This window comes from Melanerpes formicivorus, unplaced genomic scaffold, assembly GCF_026170545.1.
Source record: "Melanerpes formicivorus ecotype bairdi unplaced genomic scaffold, bMelFor1.0.p_v2 SCAF_93, whole genome shotgun sequence".
Lineage (NCBI taxonomy): Eukaryota > Metazoa > Chordata > Aves > Piciformes > Picidae > Melanerpes > Melanerpes formicivorus.
The window spans coordinates 779,898-801,696 of record NW_027142445.1 but is presented as its reverse complement, the minus strand read 5'-3'; the positions used below and the strand labels follow the sequence as shown (position 1 = coordinate 801,696).

Below are 21,799 nucleotides of genomic sequence, written 5' to 3'. Positions count from 1 at the left end.
TTCAGGAGGAGCAGGGATCTGCTGGAGAGAGTCCAGCTAGGGGTTACTGTTCCTCTGTTGGCCCTGGCTAGCTGTGTGCTTTCTGTGACAGGGGAGTCTGCACTCAGGCCCCGTGCTACTGCATCATCATGGAGTACTGTGCCCACGGGCAGCTCTACGAGGTGCTGCGAGCCGGCCGCAAGGTCACGCCCCGGCTGCTCGTGGACTGGTCCACAGGCATTGCGAGTGGGATGAACTACCTGCACCTGCACAAGATCATCCATCGGGACCTCAAGTCACCAAAGTGAGTCTCCACCTGCTTCATCACAGGCTGGAAGGGACTGCAGAGAGCATCCTGACCCCCTACCATGGGCAGGGACACCTCCCACCAGCCCAGGCTGCTCAGGCCCTCACCCAGCCTGGCCTTGGACACCTGCAGGGAGGAGGCCTTGAGCAACTGAGGCTAGTTGAGAGGTGTCCCTGCCCATGGCAGGGGGCTGGAGGAGATGATCTCTGAGGTCCCTTCCAAGCTGAGCTGTTCTGGGATCCACAGCACCCTTGGGCAGCCTGTTCCCTACCCTCACTGGCAAGAATCTCTTCCTTATCTCCAGTCTTAATCTCCCCTCCTTCCTGGTTCTTCTTTCCTTTCCCTGGTGTTCTGGAATGCATCTTTATCATTTCTCTGTTGCTTTCTAGCTCAAACTGTCTGGCTGCTTATTCCCCTCGTGTTTGGCTTACTCCCTAGACGTTGATTGCTCCTTTGTCCTGTGAGAGTGCATAAGATAATGATGTAGCTCAGCCCAGGCCACAGCCTGGCTAAAGCTGTGACAGCTCCTCAGCTGCAGTGAGCCTCCATGACTTGTACAAGTGCAGCTTTCTCAAGGCTGCTTGGTTTTGGCTTCTGGCACTTAGGAGCACGCTTGAGGCACGGCACCCAAGCGGCGCAGAGCGAGCGCTGCGGGGCGAAGCGCAGCTGCTCTGCCTGCGCTGCGGAGCTGAAGGGCACAGCCTCCCCACGCTGACTGAGCAGGCTTTACTAAGGTGTAAATGCTGATTCCTTGCCCCTTTCCTTTCCCCTTTCTCCAGTGTTTTAGTCACACACACAGACGCAGTGAAAATCTCCGATTTTGGCACCTCCAAGGAGCTCAGCGACAAAAGCACCAAGATGTCCTTTGCGGGGACTGTGGCCTGGATGGCCCCGGAGGTGATCCGCAACGAGCCTGTCTCCGAGAAGGTGGACATCTGGTGAGTGCTGCTGCTGCTGGGAGGTGTCTGCTCCTCGAGGCTTCTCTGCCCTTTTGTTGGGTGGAGACAGGAAATGTTTGGTGTTCCGAGCGAAGGGCTTGGTCCTTGCTGATCATTTCACCACCAGAGGCAGAGGGAGTTTCCTTCCCTCTGTCAGTTCCTGCGATAGGAGGCTCTGTTCCAGGAAGGGTTCTCTCAACTTTCCCTTCCTTCAGCCTTCCTTTCTTCAGTACCCAGAAGAAAGCTGCATGTGCTGACCTTTACCCATCCTGCATTGGCTTCTGACTGTCCAGCTGCAGCAGTTGTCGTGCTGAGTCTGACATCAGGGCACTCCCACCTGGCAGTGCACAGAGCAAGAGGGGTTTGTGGCTGGGGGGAAAAAACCAAAGGTAAATGAAGTGCAAAAAACCTCACAGCAACCACAGAGCCTTTTGTTGTGTTGTCTTCAAGGCACTTTCTGGTTTGGTTTGGCCAGTAGGAAATGATGTGTTCACATTCACAGACTGCACTGGGCTGGAAGGGAGCCTCCGAGGGCATCCTGTCCAACCCCTGCAGCCCCAGGGACAGCTCCAGCTGGAGCAGGCTGCCCAGGGACACATCCAGGCTGAGCTTGGATGTCTGCAGGGATGGAGCCTCAGCCACCTCCCTGGGCAGCCTGTGCCAGTGTCTCCCCAGCCTCCCTGTGCAGAACTTCCTCCTGGGGTCCAACCTAACTCTGCCCTGCTCCAGTTCCAAACCATTGTCCCTCATCCTGGCACTCCCAGCCCTTGTCACAAGTCCCTCCCCAGCTCTCTTGGAGCCCTTTCAGGTATGGAAGGCTGTTTGAAAGTGTCCCTGGAGCCTTCTCCAGGCTGAACAGTCCCAACTCTCCCAGCCTGTCCCCACAGCAGAGGTGCTGCAGCCTCTGATCATCCTGGTGGCCAACAGGAACAACTGGAGGCCTGTCTTAGTGAAGCTAACTTGCCTGTTCATCTAACAGCAGGAGGGTTTCATCTACACTGAGAATGTGCTGTCAGGAGTTTTAAAAGCTCACAAATAAATAGGGAAGGGGAGGGGGGGGGGTGTGAAAACCAGCACTGGGTTGGTGTTCAGCCCAGTGCTGGGGCAGAGCAGGAGCTACCTGCTGTGTGAAATGCTTACCCTTAGTTAAAGGTCAGCATGCAAACACTGCTGCACTCAGAGCAATCTCAGATCAGACATCCCTGGCCCACCACACTCGGAGTGGTTTTCTCAGGCTCCAGATGTTTCTGGTCAGCTGAATTCCCACAGCAGCTTTTCTCCTGCTTTGTTTCTCCATCAGGTCGTTTGGGGTAGTTCTGTGGGAGCTGCTTACAGGAGAGATTCCCTACAAGGATGTGGACTCTTCAGCCATCATTTGGGGAGTGGGCAGTAACAGCCTGCACCTTCCTGTCCCTTCCACCTGCCCAGATGGCTTCAAAATCCTCATGAAGCAGACCTGGTAAGAGCCTGAACCCTGCACTGCACAGCCCTGGGGCTGGCTCACAGTCAGACCAGAGTCAGGGTGGGAGTGCTGAGCTCACACTTGCCATGAGACCACTGAGTCTGAGCAGGTTGGATTCTGCTCCCTTGTGGCAGCAGGCTGGGCCCTAGAAGGAAGTTGGGAGCTTGGAGGAAGCAGGAAGGAGCCTGTGTGGTGTGCTGGGTGGAAGGGGCAGGGGAGGGACTGGGAGGTTAGCGAGGAGAAAGGAGCTGAACAGTAGAGAGTGGGGGAGAAGAGCTCCCTGAGGGTGCCAGCAGGGTGCCAGGTACCTCTGAGCTGCTTGGTGAGTGTGCCCCAGCAGCAGGCAGCAGGAAGGTGACCTCCATCACCTCCATGCAGAGGTGGCTGCTTTGTTGTAGCAAGGTGGGTGATAAAAGGTAGCTCTGTGGGGAGAGAGAAGGAGCTGGAAAGAAAGTTGGGGTAACCTTTCTTGAGACAGGTGCCAAGGTGAGAGGAAAAGATTTATCACTCTGGAGTGGGACTTCCAGAGCTGGGCAGTGCACTGCAGCAGGGGGTGGGCTCAGGCAGGTGCTGTGTGGCTGCAGAGACCTTCGGTGTTTCCAGACACTGAGTGTTGCTGAAGGCAAGTTTCAGTTTGTACTACAGGGAGAATTCCCACTTTAACGTGGGGAAACTCATGGGATAACATCCTGAGATCCACTCCCTCTTGACAGACAGGAGCAGCTCCAGATTGCCCCCCTCTTCCCTTGGCAGTCACCCTGTCTGCTGTGAATGGTCCTCAGCTCTCCTGTTTGCTCACCAGGCACCGAGCGAGTCAGCCCCATAAACTCAGCTTCCCCGAGGCAAAAATGCAGAGCAAATTCCTTTAAGCTGCTGGCTGATGAGCCAAAGGCTGTCCCAGTGAGGAGCCCCTGCAGAGGGGCAGGGAAAGCAGCAGTGTGCCCTCACCCCTGGCTGTTTGCAGGCAGAGCAAGCCCCGGAACCGTCCCTCCTTCCGGCAGACGCTGATGCACCTGGACATCGCCTCGGCAGACGTGCTGGCTACCCCCCAGGAAACCTACTTCAAATCCCAGGTAACTGCAGGGGCTGCAGCCCCTCGGGGCTGGGGTTGGCTCCAGGGATCTGCCTGTGGAGGCTGCATTGTCTGCAGCAAAAGTCTGGATCCGTGCTTTCAGTTTGACTCCCAGGGAGAAGGAAACTGATGGAGATCAAAGCTTTCACAGACTGAGACCTCTGCCAGCCCTGGTCAGAAACTCAGCATTGCCTCATTCCCTTATCCCTGAGACTGCTGGCTGGGGATGTTCTGCTCCCAGCTGTTCTCCAGTGCTGTTGTGCAGGAGGCCATGGAGCTGCTGAGGGTGGAAGCATTGACTGGTAGTGCAGATGGGCTGGGCAGTAGCACAAAGCTGTTACAAAAGCAGATGAGGGAGACTGGGACTCCTGGGAGGATCTAGAAGTATGTCCTTAGAGAGTCCTCTGAGCTATGGTCTGCTCCCATGTAGGGTATGACATTGACCCTGCCTGGAGCTGTCTGCAGTGCTGAGGGGTGTAGGAGACTGTGTGTGTTTCTCAGGCTGCCAGAACCAGGGCTTCAATGGGCAGATGGAGTTAGCAGCACCCTAGGGACAATCAGCATTGTCAGGAATATAGAATCATGGAATGGCTCAGGCTGGAAGGGACCTCAGACATCATCTGCTGCAACCCCCTGCCATGGGCAGGAACATCTCTCACCAGCCCAGGATGCTCAAGGCCTCATCCAACCTCCTTCAGGCAGGAGGCAGCCACAGCCTCCCTGGGCAGCCTGTGCCAGAATCTCAGCTCCCTCATGCTGAACAACTTCTTCCTCAGCTCCACTCTAACCCTGCTCTGCCTCAGCTCCAAACCATTCCCCCTTGGCCTGGCTCAGACCCCCTCAGCAAAAGTCTCTCTGCAGCCTTCCTGCAGGATCCCTTCAGGTCCTGGCAGGCAGCTCTGAGGTCCCCCTGGAGTCTTCTCTAGGATTTGGAAGTGTAGATTTGGAATCTTATGATTTGTCATTTTCCTCTCTCTAAATTTCAAAGGGGAAGGAGAAAGAGAGGGGCAAGAATTGCTAAAGCTCTAGGAGCTGCAGATCTGTTGTAAATGATCTAACTGGAGCACAGCTTTGGGAGTCCAGTTTGGAGCTGCTTAACCAAAGATGCTGCGATGCTCTCACCCAAACCAGCTCTGCTAACAACAGTCTCTTCACACCCAAACCTGCAGAGTCTTGCCCAAGAGTTTCAGTTTGGTGCAGCCAAGGATCTCAGTCCTTTGTAAAACCCTGACAATGAATTGCTTCCCTAGGCTGAGTGGAGAGAAGAAGTGAAGAAACACTTTGAGAAGATAAAGAGCGAAGGGACCTGCATCCACCGGCTGGACGAGGAACTGATTCGGCGTCGCAGGGAGGAGCTGAGGTCTGTTGGCAGCCTCCTATGACTACTGCACCCTTCAGCCTCCTCTTGGCAGCTGCCTGTGCCCAGCCCCTGCTCACAGAGCCTGTGCTCTCTGTGCCCAGCCCCTGCTCACAGAGCCTGTGCTCCTTGTACTCTCTGTGCCCAGCCCCTGCTCACAGAGCCTGTGCTCCCTGTGCCCTGTGCTCCCTGTGCCCAGCCCCTGCTCACAGAGCCTGTGCTCCCTGTGCTCCCTGTGCCCAGCCCCTGCTCACAGAGCCTGTGCTCCCTGTGCCCAGCCCCTGCTCACAGAGCCTGTGCTCCCTGTGCTCTCTGTGCCCAGCCCCTGCTCACAGAGCCTGTGCTCCTTGTACTCTCTGTGCCCAGCCCCTGCTCACAGAGCCTGTGCTCCCTGTGCCCTGTGCTCCCTGTGCCCAGCCCCTGCTCACAGAGCCTGTGCTCCCTGTGCTCTCTGTGCCCAGCCCCTGCTCACAGAGCCTGTGCTCCTTGTACTCTCTGTGCCCAGCCCCTGCTCACAGAGCCTGTGCTCCCTGTGCCCTGTGCTCCCTGTGCCCAGCCCCTGCTCACAGAGCCTGTGCTCCCTGTGCTCCCTGTGCCCGGCCCCTGCTCACAGACCCTGTGCTCCCTGTGCCCAGCCCCTGCTCACAGACCCTGTGCTCCCTGTGCCCAGCCCCTGCTCACAGAGCCTGTGCTCCCTGTGCCCTGTGCTCCCTGTGCCCAGCCCCTGCTCACAGAGCCTGTGCTCCCTGTACTCTCTGTGCCCAGCCCCTGCTCCCTGTGCCCTGTGCTCCCTGTGCTCCCTGTGCCCTGTGCTCCCTGTGCCCAGCCCCTGCTCACAGAGCCTGTGCTCCCTGTGCTCTCTGTGCCCAGCCCCTGCTCACAGAGCCTGTGCTCCCTGTGCTCTCTGTGCCCAGCCCCTGCTCACAGAGCCTGTGCTCCCTGTGCCCTGTGCTCCCTGTGCCCGGCCCCTGCTCACAGAGCCTGTGCTCCCTGTACTCTCTGTGCCCAGCCCCTGCTCACAGAGCCTGTGCTCCCTGTGCCCTGTGCTCCCTGTGCCCGGCCCCTGCTCACAGAGCCTGTGCTCCCTGTGCCCTGTGCTCCCTGTGCCCTGTGCTCCCTGTGCCCGGCCCCTGCTCACAGAGTCTGTGCTCCCTGTGCCCAGCTGCCCCAGCCCCTGCCTGTCTCTGTGCTCCTCTGATGAGGGCTGCTGGTGGCATACCCTGGGCCAGCCTGAGCTCCTTGTGAGCACAGAGAAGGAAGTTCCTGCCTTAGGCCCTGAGCACTGCTTGGCTGAGGGCAAGCTAGAGGGGAGCAGTGGCAACTGTCCCTGTCTGGAGCAGCCTGAGCAGCTTGCAGCAGGGTCAGAGACTTGTGTGTTTGCCAGGGAATGTTTGTGCCTGGGATTTGGTGTTTGGGAGAACAGCACTGGGGCAGATGTGTTCTCCTCAGTGGAAAATGCATCTTACACTGTGCCCTGAGCAGCTTCTGCCCTGGTACTTTCTCTGGGTTAATTAGTTCCAGAGAAGTGAAGCTGGTGCCAGCCCACCAGGAGTGAGCACTGCCAGCCCATGAGACTGCTCTGGAGCATCAGACCAATGGCAGAATGACAGCAGGATGCACAGTTAAGACAGGCAAACATTACCTCTGTGGCAGAGATGTGCAAACGTGGTGGTGACACAGGAGCATGAGCCAGCAATGGCAGCTCTGGGTCAGAGCTGAGAAACCAAAGCAAACCTTGCTCACCACTCTGATGGAGCTGGGGATCAGGGGTCCCTAGCCCTGGGGGGCTTCTGATGGTCACATCTGTCAGCTGTGGTTCCTGGTGTCTTCTGTAGGTTCATGCTGCCTCTCATGGAACACAGAGAGGTGACCTCTTCCCCCACTTCCTGGCAGAATCATTCAGGTTGGAGAAGACCTCTAAGGTGATGGAGTCCAACCATAACCCAGCTACCATGACCACAAACTGCAGCCTTAAAGCACCACATCTGCAGCTTCCTGAGCACCTTAGGAGCTGACTTGTCCCCAAGTGCTGATCAGGGCATGGCCCCAGGGCTCGTGGCTGTGTGTGAGGCACTCACAGCCCCTCAGGGAGCAGTGCCGTCTGCACTGCCTGCTGTCATCGTGCCCTGCTCTCAGCCCTCACTGTCAGCTCTGCCTGAGGCTCAGTGCAACACAGTCACCTTGCTTGGCTTCTGGGAGGTCTTTTCCCCCTTGCCCTCTCTTGGTCCCTGGGAGCAGCTGTGGAGCTCTGCCTCTGCCTTTCAGACACGCGCTGGACATCCGCGAGCACTACGAGAGGAAGCTGGAGAGAGCCAACAACCTCTACATGGAGCTCAGTGCCATCATGCTGCAGCTGGAGGTCCGGGAGAAGGAACTCATCAAGTAGGTACCCCTGGGCATGGTGGCAAGCCAGGCATGGGGCAATGTGCTGCAGGAGGCTCGAGCACAGCGCTTCACCTTGGAAGTGCGCTTGCAGAGTTCAGGGAATCATGGAGGTAGGAAAAGACCTTCGAGGGCCTTGAGTCCAACCTTAACCCAGCTTGGGTTTTGTCTTCTCCCATGCTTCAGGAGGGAACAAGCAGTGGAAAAGAAATACCCTGGGACTTACAAACGCCACCCAGTCAGACCAATCATCCACCCCAACACCGTGGAGAAGCTGATGAAGAGGAAGGGAGTGCCCCACAAAGCAGGCAGCCAGACTAAGCGGTAAGAGCTTAACCTCCTGCGCTTAACCTCCTGCTGTGGCAGCAGCCAGCCGCAGATCCTCGCCGAGGTGAGCAGATCCTCGCCGAGGTGAGCAGCCCCCTGCTGCCCTTCCCATCTGCTGAGGGCACAGGGCGAGGCAGAGGAGTGGTCACTCTTGGGACTGGTCTGGTCCTCAGTACCACAGATGTTTAATTCTCCCTGCCTGGGCAGCTCTGGAAGCGTTTGGCCCATTGGTGGCTGTCACAGTTGGCAGTGCTTTGACAGGAGGCAGCTGATGGGCGTCAGGGCAAAGAGCATGAGCTGAGTGGTGATCAGCAGGGTGAAGGATTGTGGAATGCAGGCAGAACTGGACAGGATGGATTCACTGTTAGGAAATTAAACTGGGATTTGAGAATTGGGAACTCTTGCTGCCCTGGCAGCTATTTCCCTTCTGCATGACTTTCAGAAGGCTTGGGGTTTGTTTTTCTTCTTCAGAGCAGCTCTCTGTGTTGTTCTTCAGTTTCTGGGATTTGCAGGAGTTAGAGTCCTGGATAACAGTGAATAATCTTCTGAAGTAAGAGCCACATGTGCTTCTCAAAGGAGCAGGCTGAGAGCCTTCAGATGCTGAGCACAGGGTGAGAGGCCTGCCCTGCAGCAGGGGCTTGGGAGGGAGCAGAGCATCAAAATAAGGGCAGAAGAAGGAGAGTTTGTAGCAGTCCCTGGGACGAGCATCGAGAAAGGAGTGTGGAGTCTGAAGGGCTGAACAGAAGGGCCGTGGAAAGGCTCAAAGGACAAGTGCAGAGCCGCAGCAGCTGCAGGGGAGGGCAGCCGGCGGGGTGCAGGGAGCAGAGGGTGCCCCTGGCTCGGGGCTGGTGGCTCACGGTGAGTTCTGCTGCCCTCAGGCCGGACCTGCTTCGGTCAGAGGGCATCCCCAGCGCGGAGCCAGCGTCCAACGGCTCTCCGGTCTCGGGCAGCCCCAAGATGTCGACGCTGAGCGGCAAGAGCCGGTACCGGTGCAAGCCTCGCCACCGCCGCGGCAACAGCAAGGGCAGCTCCAGCGACTTCCCAGGCATCCTGCGGCCGCAGCCCGCGCAGGACGAAGCGGCTCCGGCTGCTCCTCCTCCTCCTCCCCACCTCTCGCACCACCCGCAGCAGCCCGGCCACGGGCAGGACATCGCCAGCTGCGCCAACAACCTGCGGTACTTCGGCCCCGCGGCCGCGCTGCGCAGCCCGCTCAGCACCCACGCCCAGCGCCGCATGGCCGGATCCAGCCCCGACCTCATCTCGGCCGCCGTGCAGGCCGACTGCCGCCGGAGCCTGCAGAGCCCGCGGGGCACGGCCGAGCGCTGGCAGTGCTGCCAGGCAGACCCCTACGGCTCCTGCCTGCAGTGCGGGGAGGAGGACCTCGGGCAGGGGCAGCCGGCGGGCACAGCGCCCAGCCGCGGGCAGTCGCCGGCGCCCCCTGCCCCGTACGAGAGCACAGAGCGCATGGAGAGGGGCGAGGGGCAGGACTTCTGCGGCTGCGAGCCAGCCGCCGCCATAGGCACGCCCCAGCACCTGGCTGCTTCAGTGCTACCCTGCAAGGCGAGACCCCTTCAAAAGGTAAGGATAAAGCACAGGGATTTGGAAAAAAACACCAAATTTGCACTTTTCCCCCTTTCTGGCAGAAGCAGTGAGGCAGAGGCCCCTGTCTGGGTGCTACACACACACACAGCAGTAGGCTGACTCAAGGAACTTTAGCTCAGAGTCACAGCACCACTGAGGGTGGAAAAGACCTTCAGGATCATCCAGTCCAGCCATAGCCCAACTACCATGGCCACTAAACTGCATCCTGAAGACCCACAGCTGCAGCTTCCTGAACACCTCCAGGAACCCTCCCCTGGCACAATTTCAGGCCATTGCCTCTTGTCCTCTCCCCTGGGTACTTGGGTGAAGAGCCCAACCCCAGCCTCACTGCAGCCTCCTCTTGGGGAGCTGTAGCAAGCAATGAGGTCTTCCTCAGCTCCCTCATCTCTCCTGGCAGGAGATGCCCTCCAAGCTGAGGGCATGTCAGAGCATGCTGCTTACAGTGAGGGCTGGCAGATCTGCTTTGGGTTCCTCTGTGTGTTCCAGGTCAGGCAGGTGCTGAGCTGAAACTGTTGAGCTGAACTTTTGTTGTTGAAACAATCCCAAAATGTTTCCAAAGCCTTTCTCAAACCAAAAAGATCAGGGAAATGCATTCCCCTGGGGATGTTAAGGGGATCTGTGGCACTGCTGCTGTGCCTCAGAGCAGGAGTTCAGCATTTCCATGGCCTTGGGGATGTGCCTTTTGCTGCACCTGCCAGCCAGGAACTGTCCCCCTTGACTGACAGTCATCACTCTCAGTGGTCCTGTGGAGGTTTCACAGGGATCCAAAAGATGTTATGGCACAGATGAGCACAACAGTTCTTTATCCCTTCTGCTTCTATCCAGGGGGTGAGAGAAGTAGAAGTTAATCTGAGTGGAATTCAGAGAGTAGGGAAGTGAGGGAAAAGTGGATGAGTACCAGACTAAGAGTGCTGGTTTGGGCCTGGAATGAAGGGAGGAGATCCTTTGTGTTACAAGGGGATGGGATGAGTGCAAGGTCCTGCACCTAGGTTAAGGCAGCCCTCAATACCAGCACAGGCTGAGGGTGATGAGATTGAGAGCAGCCCTGCAGAGAAGGGCTTGGGCTGCTGCTGAGTGAGAAGCTGGGCAGGAGCTAGCAGCAGGCACTGGCAGCACAGAATGCCAGGGGCAGCCTGGGCTGCATCCGAAGCAGTGTGGCCAGAGATGGAGAGAGGGGATCCTGCCCCTCTGATCTGCTCTGGGGAGACCTCACCTGCAGGGCTGTGTCCAGCTGTGGGGCCCCAACAGAAGAGTGACATGGACCTGATGGAGAGGGTCCAGAGGAGGCGACCAAGATGATCAGAGGCTGAAGAACCTCTGCTGTGGGGACAGGCTGAGAGAGTTGGAGTTGTGCAACCTAAAGAAGAGAAGAGAAAGCTCCAGGGAGACCTTAGAGCTGCATTTCAATATCTGCAGGGGAGCTGCAGGCAGGCTGGGGAGGGACTGTGCAGAAGGGGCTGTGGGGATAGGACCAGGGGCAGTGGTTTGGAAGTGGAGCAGAGCAGAGTTAGGTTGGACACCAGGAGGAAGTTCTGCACAGGGAGGCTGGGGAGACACTGGCACAGGCTGCCCAGGGAGGTGGCTGAGGCTCCATCCCTGCAGACATCCAAGCTCAGCCTGGATGTGTCCCTGTGGCTGCAAGGGGGTTGGACAAGATGCCCTTGGAGGGTCCCTTCCACCTCCGTGTGTTCTGTGATCTGAATGAGGAGCTGGCAAGTTAGGTAGGACTGCAAACACCAAGAGTGCAGGGGTGGATTTAGCTCTGTGCTCACTGAGGCAGAGAATGAAACAAACCTCAGCTTGTCCTAGAGCCAGCAGCAGAGGCTGTGCCCACCCTGTGCCCCACTCTGGTCAGGGCTCTTGCAGGAGCGGTGGCAGTTGTACAGAGTTGGTCAGCTCAGCGTTACTGTGGCTGTCAGGTGCTGATTGCTTGGTTTGCTCCTGTGAAAACTCAGCACCCAGTGCTGGGGGCCTGGAGCAGTGCTTTGCTGTGTCCCACAGCCAGTTCCTGCAGGTGCAGCAGGGGCAGCATTCAGAGTGCCTGAGGGAAGCTGCTGCTGAGGTGCCTGAGGCACTTGTGGTGGGTACAGAGGTTACCTGTCTGGAGGTCTGGATGACTGCAGCCACACTGATTTTGTCCTGAAGGGCCAGGGGACAGCTTGCATGTTTATCCTTTCACAGAGGTGACATCTTTCTTGTCCTTGTTTTCTGCCAGAGTGGTGATGACTCTTCAGAAGAGGAGGAGGGTGAAGTGGACAGTGAAGTGGAGTTTCCTCGCAGGCAAAGGTAAAAGGTGAATTCTCTCTGCTCCCTCCCTCTCTGCTCCCTCCCTCTCTGCTCCCTCCCTCCCTCTCTGCTCCCTCCCTCCCTCTCTGCTCCCTCCCTCCCTCTCTGCTCCCTCCCTCCCTCTCTGCTCCCTCCCTCTCTGCTCCCTCCCTCTCCGCTCCCTCTCTCAGGACACAGAGCTCAGAGGGCTCCAGCAGCTGCACACCAGCCCTGGGACTCTGGGAGGGGCTGGCAAAAGAGAGAAGCACATCTGGTGCATCCCATTCCCCTCAGCTGCTCCCCTGTGCTTGCTCACTATTTGCAGCCTGCCCTGAGGTTCATTCCTAGTTTCATGGAAGGGGTTGGGTTGGAAAGGACCTCAAAGATCATCCAGTTCCAGCCCAGCTTGCTCAAGGCCTCATCCAGCCTGGCCCTGAGCAGCTCCAGAGAGGGACATCCACAAGCAGACCAGCTGGATGTTGAGACCCCTGTGGGTTTTTCCAGATGTTGTCTATTAACTGTTGCTGCTGTGGGGCAGACTCCAACAGAGTTCAGAGCTGGGTGACAACAGGGCAGGTGAAATAAGGCTTGAGGGGACATTGCTGCCTAGGCTGGGTGACAGTGGCCTTCCCATTCCTGTGGTCAGGAAAGAGATCATGGAATTAGTGCTGTAGCTTTCTGAAAGCAGAAGTGCAGAAGTAATCCAGAGGTAGACAAGGTTAGAGGTTATGAGGAACATCTCCCTCCCTGGAGGTGTTCAGGGATGAGACCTTGAGCAGCCTGGGCTGGAGGTGTCCCTGGATGTCTGTCCCAACAGCAGAGATGTTGCAGTCCTCTCATCAACCTCGTAGTCTGCTGGACTCTCTCCAGCAGATCCTTCAGCTGGGGAGCCCAGCACTGGACACAGTATTGCAGGTGTGGGCTCAGAGGGGCAGAGCAGAGGGGCAGGAGACCCTGCCCAGCCCTGGCCTAGGCTGAAGCCCTCTGCTGCTTTGCAGACCTCACCGCTGCATCAGCAGCTGCCAGTCCTACTCCACCTTCAGTTCGGAGAACTTCTCTGTGTCGGATGGAGAGGAGGGGAACACGAGCGACCACTCCAACAGCCCTGACGAGCTGGCCACCAGGCTGGAGGATGAGCTGGCCACCAAGCTGGAGGATGAGCTGGCTGAGAAGCTGGAGGACATGCTGTCCCAGACCCCCGAGATCCCCATCGAGATCTCCACGCAGTCCGACGGGCTGTCCGACAAGGAGTGCGCCGTGCGCAGGGTCAAGACTCAGATGTCTCTGGGCAAGCTCTGTGCAGAGGAGCACAGCTGTGAGGTGAGCTGGCCAGCTGCCTTGGCCCTGTCCTGCTGAGGGAGAAGAGCTGGTGTGGGAAGGAGCAGAGGGTCCAGAGCGGTGGAAGCAGGGCGGTAGATGCAGTACAGCGAAGCAGCTGCTCAACTACTCTGTCCTTGTGCTGCTGTCCAGAGGAGTGGCCGAGGGGAAGCAGCACAGCCACGGCTGGGGGTGGGTTGCTGGTCCAGGGCAGTGTGCTGCTGGGAGGCCGAGAGGGCTGTGGGCACTGAGTGGCACAGAACAGGACACATAAGGCACAGACTGGGTGCAAGCTGTCTGCCTCGGGCTTCCCCACAGCCCTGCTGCTGGACTTCCCTTGCTGTCTGCCAGGGGCTTGGGAAGGGTAGGGCAGAGCAGAGCCTGCTGCACCAGCTCATAAATCCATCTGGCCAGATGTTTGTTTGATGGGAGATGATGATGTGCTGCTGTTCCTCCTGTGTGCTGGTGGTGATCTTTGCCTGTCTGCTGTTAGAGGCTGGGGTGGTGTGGGACAGTAGCGTTGCTCAGCCACATGGTCAGGGGCAGGGTTTGGGTGTTCAGGGGCAGGGTTTGGGTGTTCAGGGATGGGGTTTGGGTGTTCAGGTACGGGGTTTGGGTGTTCAGGGACAGGGTTTGGTGCTGACCCTTCAGTGCTGGGTCAGAGTCTGGACTGGTTGGAGGTCTCCCCTAAGCAGATGCTTTGTGCCATGCTGTGTTCCTGTGACTGAAGCCTGCCCCTCTCCCTTTGCTCTGCAGCCCCCAGGCCAGTTTGCAGACTCAGACTGTGACTCTTCTGAAGGGGAGTGTTCCGATGCCACCGTCAGGACCAACAAGCCCTGCAGCTCTGCTACTTGGTAACACAGATCTCCCCCAAAACTTCCTGGTACTGGCATTTTGATTTCCCTGAGGTTCCACTGCATTCCCCTTCGTCACACCTTGCAGGAGGAGCAGCTGCTTCTCCTCCCCACCCCAGGAGTGATTTGCAATAACCTGAATCTCTGGAAAATGTCCAAATGGAATTAATTCTCTTGGAGCATTTCAATCAAGAATGGCAGGGATGTATTTTATTGAATAATCTAGTTACTGTAACATGGATATTTATTTTTTTGACATTTTAACACTTTTTACTGTAAAGAGTGGATTGTATTTATAGACACACAGACCTATTGCAAAAAACCAGACACAGAGCTCAGCAAGCACATGGCAGGGGGACGTCCTGGCAGGCACGGCGGGGGGGATGCTCTTGCTGCTGCCACAGGGGACCAGGCCTCGTGGCCCTGAAGGCTGGAGAACAGATCGAGCAAACTGAAGCACTCAGCCCTACAAACAAGCAGGCAGGAGAAGAGCCCTTCCCCAGGGTGAGCTGTGACCCCCGGCCGGCGCCTTCCGACCCGCAGCTGGAGACGTTCCTGGAGACAGCTGCTGCCGAGGTGCTACCCTCCAGGGGCTTCTGCGTGGAGGCACCCCCAGGAATGGAACAGTGGGGCTTCTTTTAAGGAGTTTTCCTTCCTTTTTATTTATTTATTTTTTTTAATCAGCAGTTTGTTGTGAGGTCCTGAGCTGCAGTCTAACCTCGTCCTCTCCAGACTGGGCCGAGAGCACTTCCTAGCACCCTCCTGGCTTCCCTCGGGCAGTGCTGACCTCCAGTCGAGCAGGAAAACCCTGCAGCTGCAGTGTGCCATTTCCCAGTCCCCTTCCTCCTCTTACCTCCTGTCTGCTTCAGCCGCCCTAGGAGATCGATCAGACCGGCGCTGGGAAGCCAGGGGCGAGGCGTGGGCAGCACAGCTGCAGACCCCAGCCCCCTCCTGGCTGTGCCTGGGCTGGGCTTGGAGAAGCAGCCCCTGGGTGACCAGCAGAGCTCCGTCCCGAAGGGGCAGACCGGAGACGAGCCCGGCCCTGCTCTGTCTCCTTCACTGCCGGTCTGGAAGCGCTCAGGCCGCCTGCCCTTCTGTCAGGCTCTGTGCAGAGCAGGCTGCACCGGGGTCTGCTGGTGGCTTCGGCACAGCTGTGGCTCGGCTGTGCCCCGAGGCCTCTCTTCTCCCCCCCCCCCGCCTGGCTGAAGCCCTGCAGGTGGAGGTGAGGATGGAGCCGAGGAGAAGCTGTTTTCTGGTAGAACTCATAGTGCCTTCCCTTCAACACTACTCTTCTGAGTCACTATTTAAAGAGAACAAAACCATAGAGCACGAGTTCCCCCTCCCCTGTCCCCCTGCAGCAGCTTCCCCTCTGCCCTTCCCGCTGTGCTGTGCCGTGCCAGGGGGGCACAGGGCTGCTCTGCTGGGTGCAGCAGCCTGGGATGAAGGGCAGCCACAGACCATGGCCAGGTACTTCTGTTGCTGTTTGTTTACATTTTGTGTTACAAGGTGGGTTTGGGTTTACCTGTGGTAATTTATAGCCTGATGGCACAATGAAGGAAAATGTCTTACTTATGCAGAGAGCAGTATTGTACCACTTAAATTATCCCAGATTTTTAACTTCCTGTAGCTGGACTACAACAGATCCTAAGTTATGATGTTATTTTATTATTTATTATCATTTCTGTAGATCAGAAGGTTGGCTTCCCTGCCAGCACAGCTGGAACCTCTTTGTGTGACCTGCTCCCTGGGGTGGCTGGGAGCAGAGCTGCTGCCTCTGGTGATTTCCAAGGGTGCTGTCATACTGGGGCAGAGAAGCAGAGGCTGGCCCAAGGATGGACAAAGGCAGCCCCCCCCAGGCCCTGTGGCACTGTTCCTGGCCCATGCTGCAAGGTGCTCCTCTTGCTGGCAGTTGGCAGCCCCTGAGCTGGTGGGGTGTGGTGCTGAGGGAGTGAGAGGCTTCTGAACCCATCACAAAGTGAGGAACCCTCACAGGTCCCCTGGCAGGAGCACCCAGAAGGACAGGCACTGTGGAGGGCAGCAGGCACCAGAGCAGGAGTGGCCAGCAGTGGATCTCCATGGTGGATCTCCATGGTGGATCACCTGTGCAGGACCAAACAGGCTGCTGGAGAGAAGGGCTCACCCCTGCCTGCAGCAGCAATAATCAGCTCTGGGTGGAGGCAGAAAACGCAGAGGGGAGCAAAGCTCTGCTCTGGTTTGTTCCTTGTTTCCTCTTCCCCTCTCCCAGTTCTCCTCCCAGATGCCCTCTGTCTCTTGGCCAGCAACAGGAGGAGGTGGCAGGGCCATGGCTGCCTGCTGTGGTGTGGAAGAGGAGGCACAGGTCAGGGGGCTTGGGGAGGGGGGGGATGCAGGAACTCAGCAGTGGAGAGCTGGCTGCATGTGACAGAGGCACACAGAGAGGAGGACCAAACTGGCATAAAGAGAAGTTGAGCACTGCCCTCAAAGCCCCCACAGCAGATGCCAGGGCTTATGCCCCTTTAGACACTGTGCCACTCAGCTCTGGCAGGTGTCCTGAGCTCCCACAGGCAGGGCTGAGAACTCAGCCCACAGCCCCGTGGTGCCGACTGCCCATGGGCAGCACTGGTGCCCTAGGACAGCCCTACAGCAACAGGCCCAGAGCAGAGCTGCCTCTGGCTCAGGCCTGGCAGAGTCTGGGACGATTCAGCCTCTAACTAAAAGATCCAGATGGGTTCTGGCAGCCATGGTCTCTGCTTAGAGCTTCTCCACCATGCTGTGAGGCTCCTCTGGGCTTGCAGAGAAGCGTAGCAGCTTTGGTGTGTGGAGCTTGGGACTCTTGCAGGCCAGCTGTCCTGGCTGTGTGCTGCCTGCTGCCCATCCTGGCAAGCAGAGCTGACCCCACTGGGCTGCCCGCTGCCACACGTAGCCCTGGCTCCTCTCCATGCCCAGGCAGTTGTGCTGGTAAGGGTCTAGCATTGCTCTCCTCCCTGCAGTGTCCCTCTGGGACTGCCACTAGAGCTGTGCCCCCTTGCCCCAGGGCAGAGCCCTGTGCCCGTGGAGATGTGCCCCCAGCCTCCCCCTGCACACACCCCTCATGCCCTTGGCCATGTGTGGGCAGGGGCACCTCAGTTCCCCCTGTGTGCTCGGGGTGGCTGCTGTCAGTTCCCCAGGGCCTTCTCCTTGGTGAAACCTACCCAGAGCTGCACCCAGCTGTGGTCTGCACCCTGCTGGATGGGCACTGCTGCTGTTCCTCACGGGGCTGAGGGGTTGCTGCTTCCTCCTCGTAGTAGCACCGCAGCTGCAGGACAGTGAGCCCTGGGCTCCCCTTCCAGCAGCCTGCCTGCCCTGGTGCAGTTCTCAGGGCTGCTGACAGCTCCTGCCACTGCCTAGACCCTTCTCCCACAGCTGAATGTTGCCTTCCCCCCGTCGTGTCCAGTACCCACCCCCCGGCCCTGCCCCGCGGTGTTCCTCTCTCTCCTCCCTGCTCTGCGCAGTCCTGACTCAAACTTGATTTTTGTATGCCCGGTGTACAGTGATGGGAACAAGAATGACTATCAAAGCAAACAATGCATGGAATAAAGAGCCAGTGTACTTCAAGCCTGCTCAGCCTGGTCTGCTCACCTGGGAAGGGCTGCTGGGAACCTTGGGATACTGTCATGAGGCCTCTGGATGGGCACCGGTGAGCAGCTTGTGCCTCCCTGAATACAGCTGAACTGGGACGGGAGAGCTGCAGAGGCTGGGCAGAGGCTGGGCAGGGCACAGGGAACCTGCCAAGCACCCAGGTGTCCCTCAGCCTTCTGCCCTTGGCCAGCCAGGGAGAGGACCTGCAGCCTGGGACCTCTGCTGTCCCACTCAGTTCAGCGTCGCTGGTGGGGAAGGTGCTCAGGTTAATGAGGCATTCGGTGTTAATGAGGCATTCGGTGTTAATGAGGCATTGCCCCAGTGCTCTGCTGCCTCCCAGCTGCCCCCTTCCACATCAGATTGTTGTCCTAGTGGAGGGCAAGCACCTGGAGAGCAGAGCAAGGCAGTGCAAGCAGCCAAGCCCTGGCAGCATGGCAGCACCAAATCTGCCCAGCCAGTGGGACAGAGCCTCCCTGCTTGGTTGGAAACCTCCTGGGTATAGAAGAGCAAAGAGGTGCAAAGCTGCCTCTGAGGACATAGCGCTCCCAGGCAGGCACAGCCACTCCTTTGTGGTTTTCCCTTTAGTCTGGGGGGAGGAGCAGCTCCTGCCAGGCCTCAGGAGCAACCTTCTGTCTTCAGAGGTCAAGGATGCTTGCAGGGCAGCTCCTAGCTCTTCCCAGGTGTTTGCTGCAGGGGCACATCCTGCCTGTCTGAATGACAGGGGACGAGTGTCCTCCAGCTCTGCAAGCTCTCCTCCAGCTCTGCAAGCTCTCCTCCAGCATGGTTTGGGCTGGAAGGGACCTCTGAAGGTCATCCAGTCCAACCCCCTGCACTCAGCAGGGACATATTACATTGGATCAGGTTGCCCAGAGCCCTGTCCAGCCTCACCTTGAATACCTCCAGGGCTGGAGCCTCAACTGGCACCTCCCTGGGCAGCCTGTTGCAGTGTTCCAGCAGCCTCCTGGTAACAGAGGAGGAGCAGGGCCCGTCTGACACCCTCGCTTTTCGCTCCACTTTGTACTACTGCCCCTAATGAAAGAGGGGCCAAAAATGCTAAGTGAGGATGGGTTTGGAGGGGGCAGAGGGAGGAGGGAGCAGGGCCTGCCTGCAGCTGGGAAATGCTGCTCCTGGAGCGGTGGTGAGACTGCTGCTGGTACAGCTCCACAGAGCCCCCCGTGCTGTAGGCTCCTTGGTGCCAAGGGATGAAGCTGGGCAGAACCCCAGCCTGCCTTGCTCAGAGCAACCACCAGGTCCAGCTGGGCTCACAGCTGGCCTTAGTGGGAGCCCAGGGGAACTCTGTGACTCAAGCTGTAGGGAGACCACAAGGAGTGCATCCTTGGCCTCTGTCTTCAAGAGCTGGGGAGGATGAAGGGTTCAGAGCTGCCTTCAAGTGCTGGGGAGGTGAAGGGTTCAGAGCTGCCTTCAAGTGCTGGGGAGGTGAAGGGTTCAGAGCTGCCTTCAAGTGCTGGGGGGATGAAGGGTTCAGAGCTGCCTTCAAGTGCTGGGGGGGGTGAAGGGTTCAGAGCTGCCTTCAAGTGCTGGGGGGGTGAAGGGTTCAGAGCTGCCTTCAAGTGCTGGGGGCTGAAGGGTTCAGAGCTGCCTTCAAGTGCTAGGGGGTGGAGGGTTCAGAGCTGCCTTCAAGTGCTGGGGGCTGAAGGGTTCAGAGCTGCCTTCAAGTGCTGGGGAGGTGAAGGGTTCAGAGCTGCCTTCAAGTGCTGGGGGCTGAAGGGTTCAGAGCTGCCTTCAAGTGCTGGGGGGGGATGAAGGGTTCAGAGCTGTCTTCAAGTGCTGGGGGGGGATGAAGGGTTCAGAGCTGCCTGTGTCATGGGATGCTGCTAGTCCTGATGGTTGTCTTTTCCCCATTGCTGACACATCTGCAGGGGCTGCTAGCAGCCTGAGGCACTGTCAGGACACAGGCTGGTGCAAAGGAAAGAGGCAGAGGAAGGGCAGTACTGACAAAGCCTGTATGGCACTCCTGGTGCAGACACATGCATGGCTCAGCCTTCCTTAGGGACCCTCACACCTCCCAGAGGAGAAGGATTAAAAACTGCCAGTGCCCTCGGTCCATGGTGGCACAAAGCATGCAGAGTATAACCCCCAGGCACAGAGACCTGCAGCTTTAGGAGGCAGTCCCCCAGCAGCTGGGGCAGCTGAGCCATCAGGAGCTCTTCCTGCCGTTGAGCACTGGAGCATCCTCTCCATCCAGCTTCAAGTGCTGCTTGCTGTACTTCTTGATGAGGGTCCCTGGGATCAGTGCTGCCACAGCCATGGCCAGCAGCTTGAGCAGTGTGTCCCAGGAGAAAATGGCATCCAGAGAGGTGATCTGTGAGAGAATGGCTCCTGTCTGCACACAGATGAAATTGTAGGGTGTGAGACCTGAAAACCAGAGCAAAAAGATTAGCATAAGGGTGGGGAGAGCCTGGCACAGACTGCCCAGGGAGGCTGTGGCTGCCTCCTCCCTGGAGGTGATCAAGGCCAGGCTGGATGAGGCCTTGAGCAACCTGGGCTGGTGGGAGGTGTCCCTGCCCAGGGCAGGGGGTTGGAGCTGGGTGATCTTTAAGGTCCCTTTCAACCCAACCCATTCTATGATTCCATGAATTCCCACCCCCACTAACTAGTTCACATAGCTCCTGGCCCAGGCCAGGCACAGGGGGCTGCTGGGCAGGGCAGAGGAGAGAAGGGGAAGCGAGCTAAAATTGCTGTGTGGGTGATGTGCAGACTGAAGTGCTCTGAGCCCTCTGAGCACAAGGGTGGCACAAAGGCAAACAGTTCAATGGGGCAGAGTCACAGCTGCACCCCTGCCCCTCCCCAGCTCTGGGTGGGTGCTACCCAGGGCTGTGGATGAGGCAAGGTCAGGCTGCCCCCGGGGCAGTGTCCCCAGGCCTTACCGATGAGAACGGAGAAGAAGAACTGGGCCACAGGGATGTTTAAAATGGGAGCTGAGAGATTCAGAAACCAGTTTGGTGTCATGGGGAACAGCCTCAGGAACAACAGGAAGAAAAATAAGCAGCTCCTGTTCTCCTCCACCTGCCAAGGAAACGCTCCAAGTCATTCCTGCCCTGCAGACAGCAGTGATGTCGCCGTGTCCGTGGCACTGAGGTGAGTGTAAATCCTCCCTCTGCAAGGACCTCTGCCTGCTGCAAGGTAACATCAGCCCAGAACTGATGAGAAGCAGCAACTCTGTGCATGGATGGGAGCCTCCTGGGAGCCAGCCCCTTCCATGCAGCTGGTGAAAATGGGATCTAACCTGCATGAGAGGTGGGGAAGCCAAGAGCAGGACCAGCTGCAGCACGCAGCACAGGGGCATCCCAGGCACAGGTCTGCCTTGGGAGCTGCCATTTTCCATGCACCCCTTTGCAAGCAGCCTTGCTCCCACGAGAGTCTACTCCTGGGCCATGTCAGAAGAGGCCCTTAAGTGACCTGATGCATATCCTAGACACAGCTATTTTTCCCTGTCACCCCCAGAGGCAACCTCAGCAGGGATGTTCCAGCTGTCTGCAGCACCGAGCCCCTTCTTACCTTTCTTTGCAGCAGAGCCACTTTATCCGGGAAGTAGGAGACAATGAACTGCTTCCCAAAGGTGCCAGACAGCAGGTAGCAGAAGGTGGCTCCCACAGAGGTGAGGGCCGAGCACAGCACCAGCCCCGTCCACGGCCCGAAGAGTGCGCCAGCCAGGACGTTCTGCCAGGACACAGCGCAGGGTGAGAGCTCAGCAACGACCGAGTCCCTTCAGCCCGGGGCGCTCCGGCTCCTGCAGGGCCCGGGCTAGCCCCGTCCCCTCCCGCCACGGCCCGGGCTAGCCTCGCAAGGCACCGACCTTGCACCTTGCCCCGGCAAGCAGCACTTGCTCCGAGACTGCGGGCCCCTCCGAGCGCCCCGCACCCCCCGGCCCCGCAGCCGTGCGGCCGTACCAGGAGGCTGGAGCCCGGGATGGCGAAGCTCTGCTTGTAGAGGTAGGCGGCGCAGAAGAGGGTCAGCGCCGTGCCCCGGTGCTGCCGCTCGTAGTCCCGCAGCGCCTCGGCCAGCTCCCGCAGCTCCTCCAGGTCCGACGGGAACCGCAGCGGCCTGCGGGAGGAGCGGAGATCGCGGGGGACACCCGGAGCACCGCCGCGCCCCGGCCCCCCCCGCCCGGCCCGGATCCCCCCGCGCCGCTCCCGCACCCACCTGCGCGCCTGCCCCGAGCCCAGCCGCGCCGACAGCAGCCAGAGCGCGGCCGTGGCGGCCGCAAAGACGAGCAGCAGCCCGGCCAGGCGCCTCCACATCCCGCGACGGGCACCGCAGCGCCGCCGGACGCGCAGGCGCGGGGCGGAGCGGAGCGGCCGGGAGGAGCTGGCCGGGCG

The 21,799-nt window shown here is 58.7% G+C and overlaps 3 protein-coding genes across 5 annotated transcripts in view; 2 read left to right on the top strand and 1 right to left on the bottom strand.

Moving 5' to 3' along the window:
- Nucleotides 1–17,435, top strand: part of MAP3K13 (mitogen-activated protein kinase kinase kinase 13) — a 55,296-nt gene extending 37,861 nt beyond the window's left edge. For all 3 annotated transcript variants that reach the window (XM_068165795.1, XM_068165794.1, XM_068165796.1), the window contains 11 exons: nt 92–283; nt 1,066–1,224; nt 2,525–2,683; nt 3,651–3,759; nt 5,009–5,118; nt 7,381–7,497; nt 7,684–7,821; nt 8,703–9,402; nt 11,642–11,712; nt 12,690–13,011; nt 13,765–17,435. In XM_068165795.1, the coding sequence (XP_068021896.1) occupies nt 92–283; nt 1,066–1,224; nt 2,525–2,683; nt 3,651–3,759; nt 5,009–5,118; nt 7,381–7,497; nt 7,684–7,821; nt 8,703–9,402; nt 11,642–11,712; nt 12,690–13,011; nt 13,765–13,866 (2,179 nt within the window). In that variant the 3' untranslated portion in view covers nt 13,867–17,435. The remainder of the gene's footprint in view (nt 1–91; nt 284–1,065; nt 1,225–2,524; nt 2,684–3,650; nt 3,760–5,008; nt 5,119–7,380; nt 7,498–7,683; nt 7,822–8,702; nt 9,403–11,641; nt 11,713–12,689; nt 13,012–13,764) is intronic.
- A 1,974-nt stretch (nt 17,436–19,409) lies between these two features.
- TMEM41A (transmembrane protein 41A) lies at nt 19,410–21,734 on the bottom strand. The gene is made up of 5 exons (XM_068165812.1): nt 21,624–21,734; nt 21,371–21,524; nt 20,979–21,140; nt 20,348–20,486; nt 19,410–19,835 (listed from the first exon to the last, which is right to left on the bottom strand). Exons 1-5 carry the CDS (start codon nt 21,719–21,721, stop codon nt 19,618–19,620), a joined length of 771 nt encoding a protein of 256 aa, XP_068021913.1. The 5' UTR covers nt 21,722–21,734; the 3' UTR covers nt 19,410–19,617.
- CEP63 (centrosomal protein 63) overlaps nt 21,099–21,799 on the top strand; it is a 38,147-nt gene continuing 37,446 nt past the window's right edge. The window contains exon 1 of the mRNA XM_068165799.1: nt 21,099–21,160. The gene's annotated coding sequence lies outside the window, so the exon portion shown is untranslated. The remainder of the gene's footprint in view (nt 21,161–21,799) is intronic.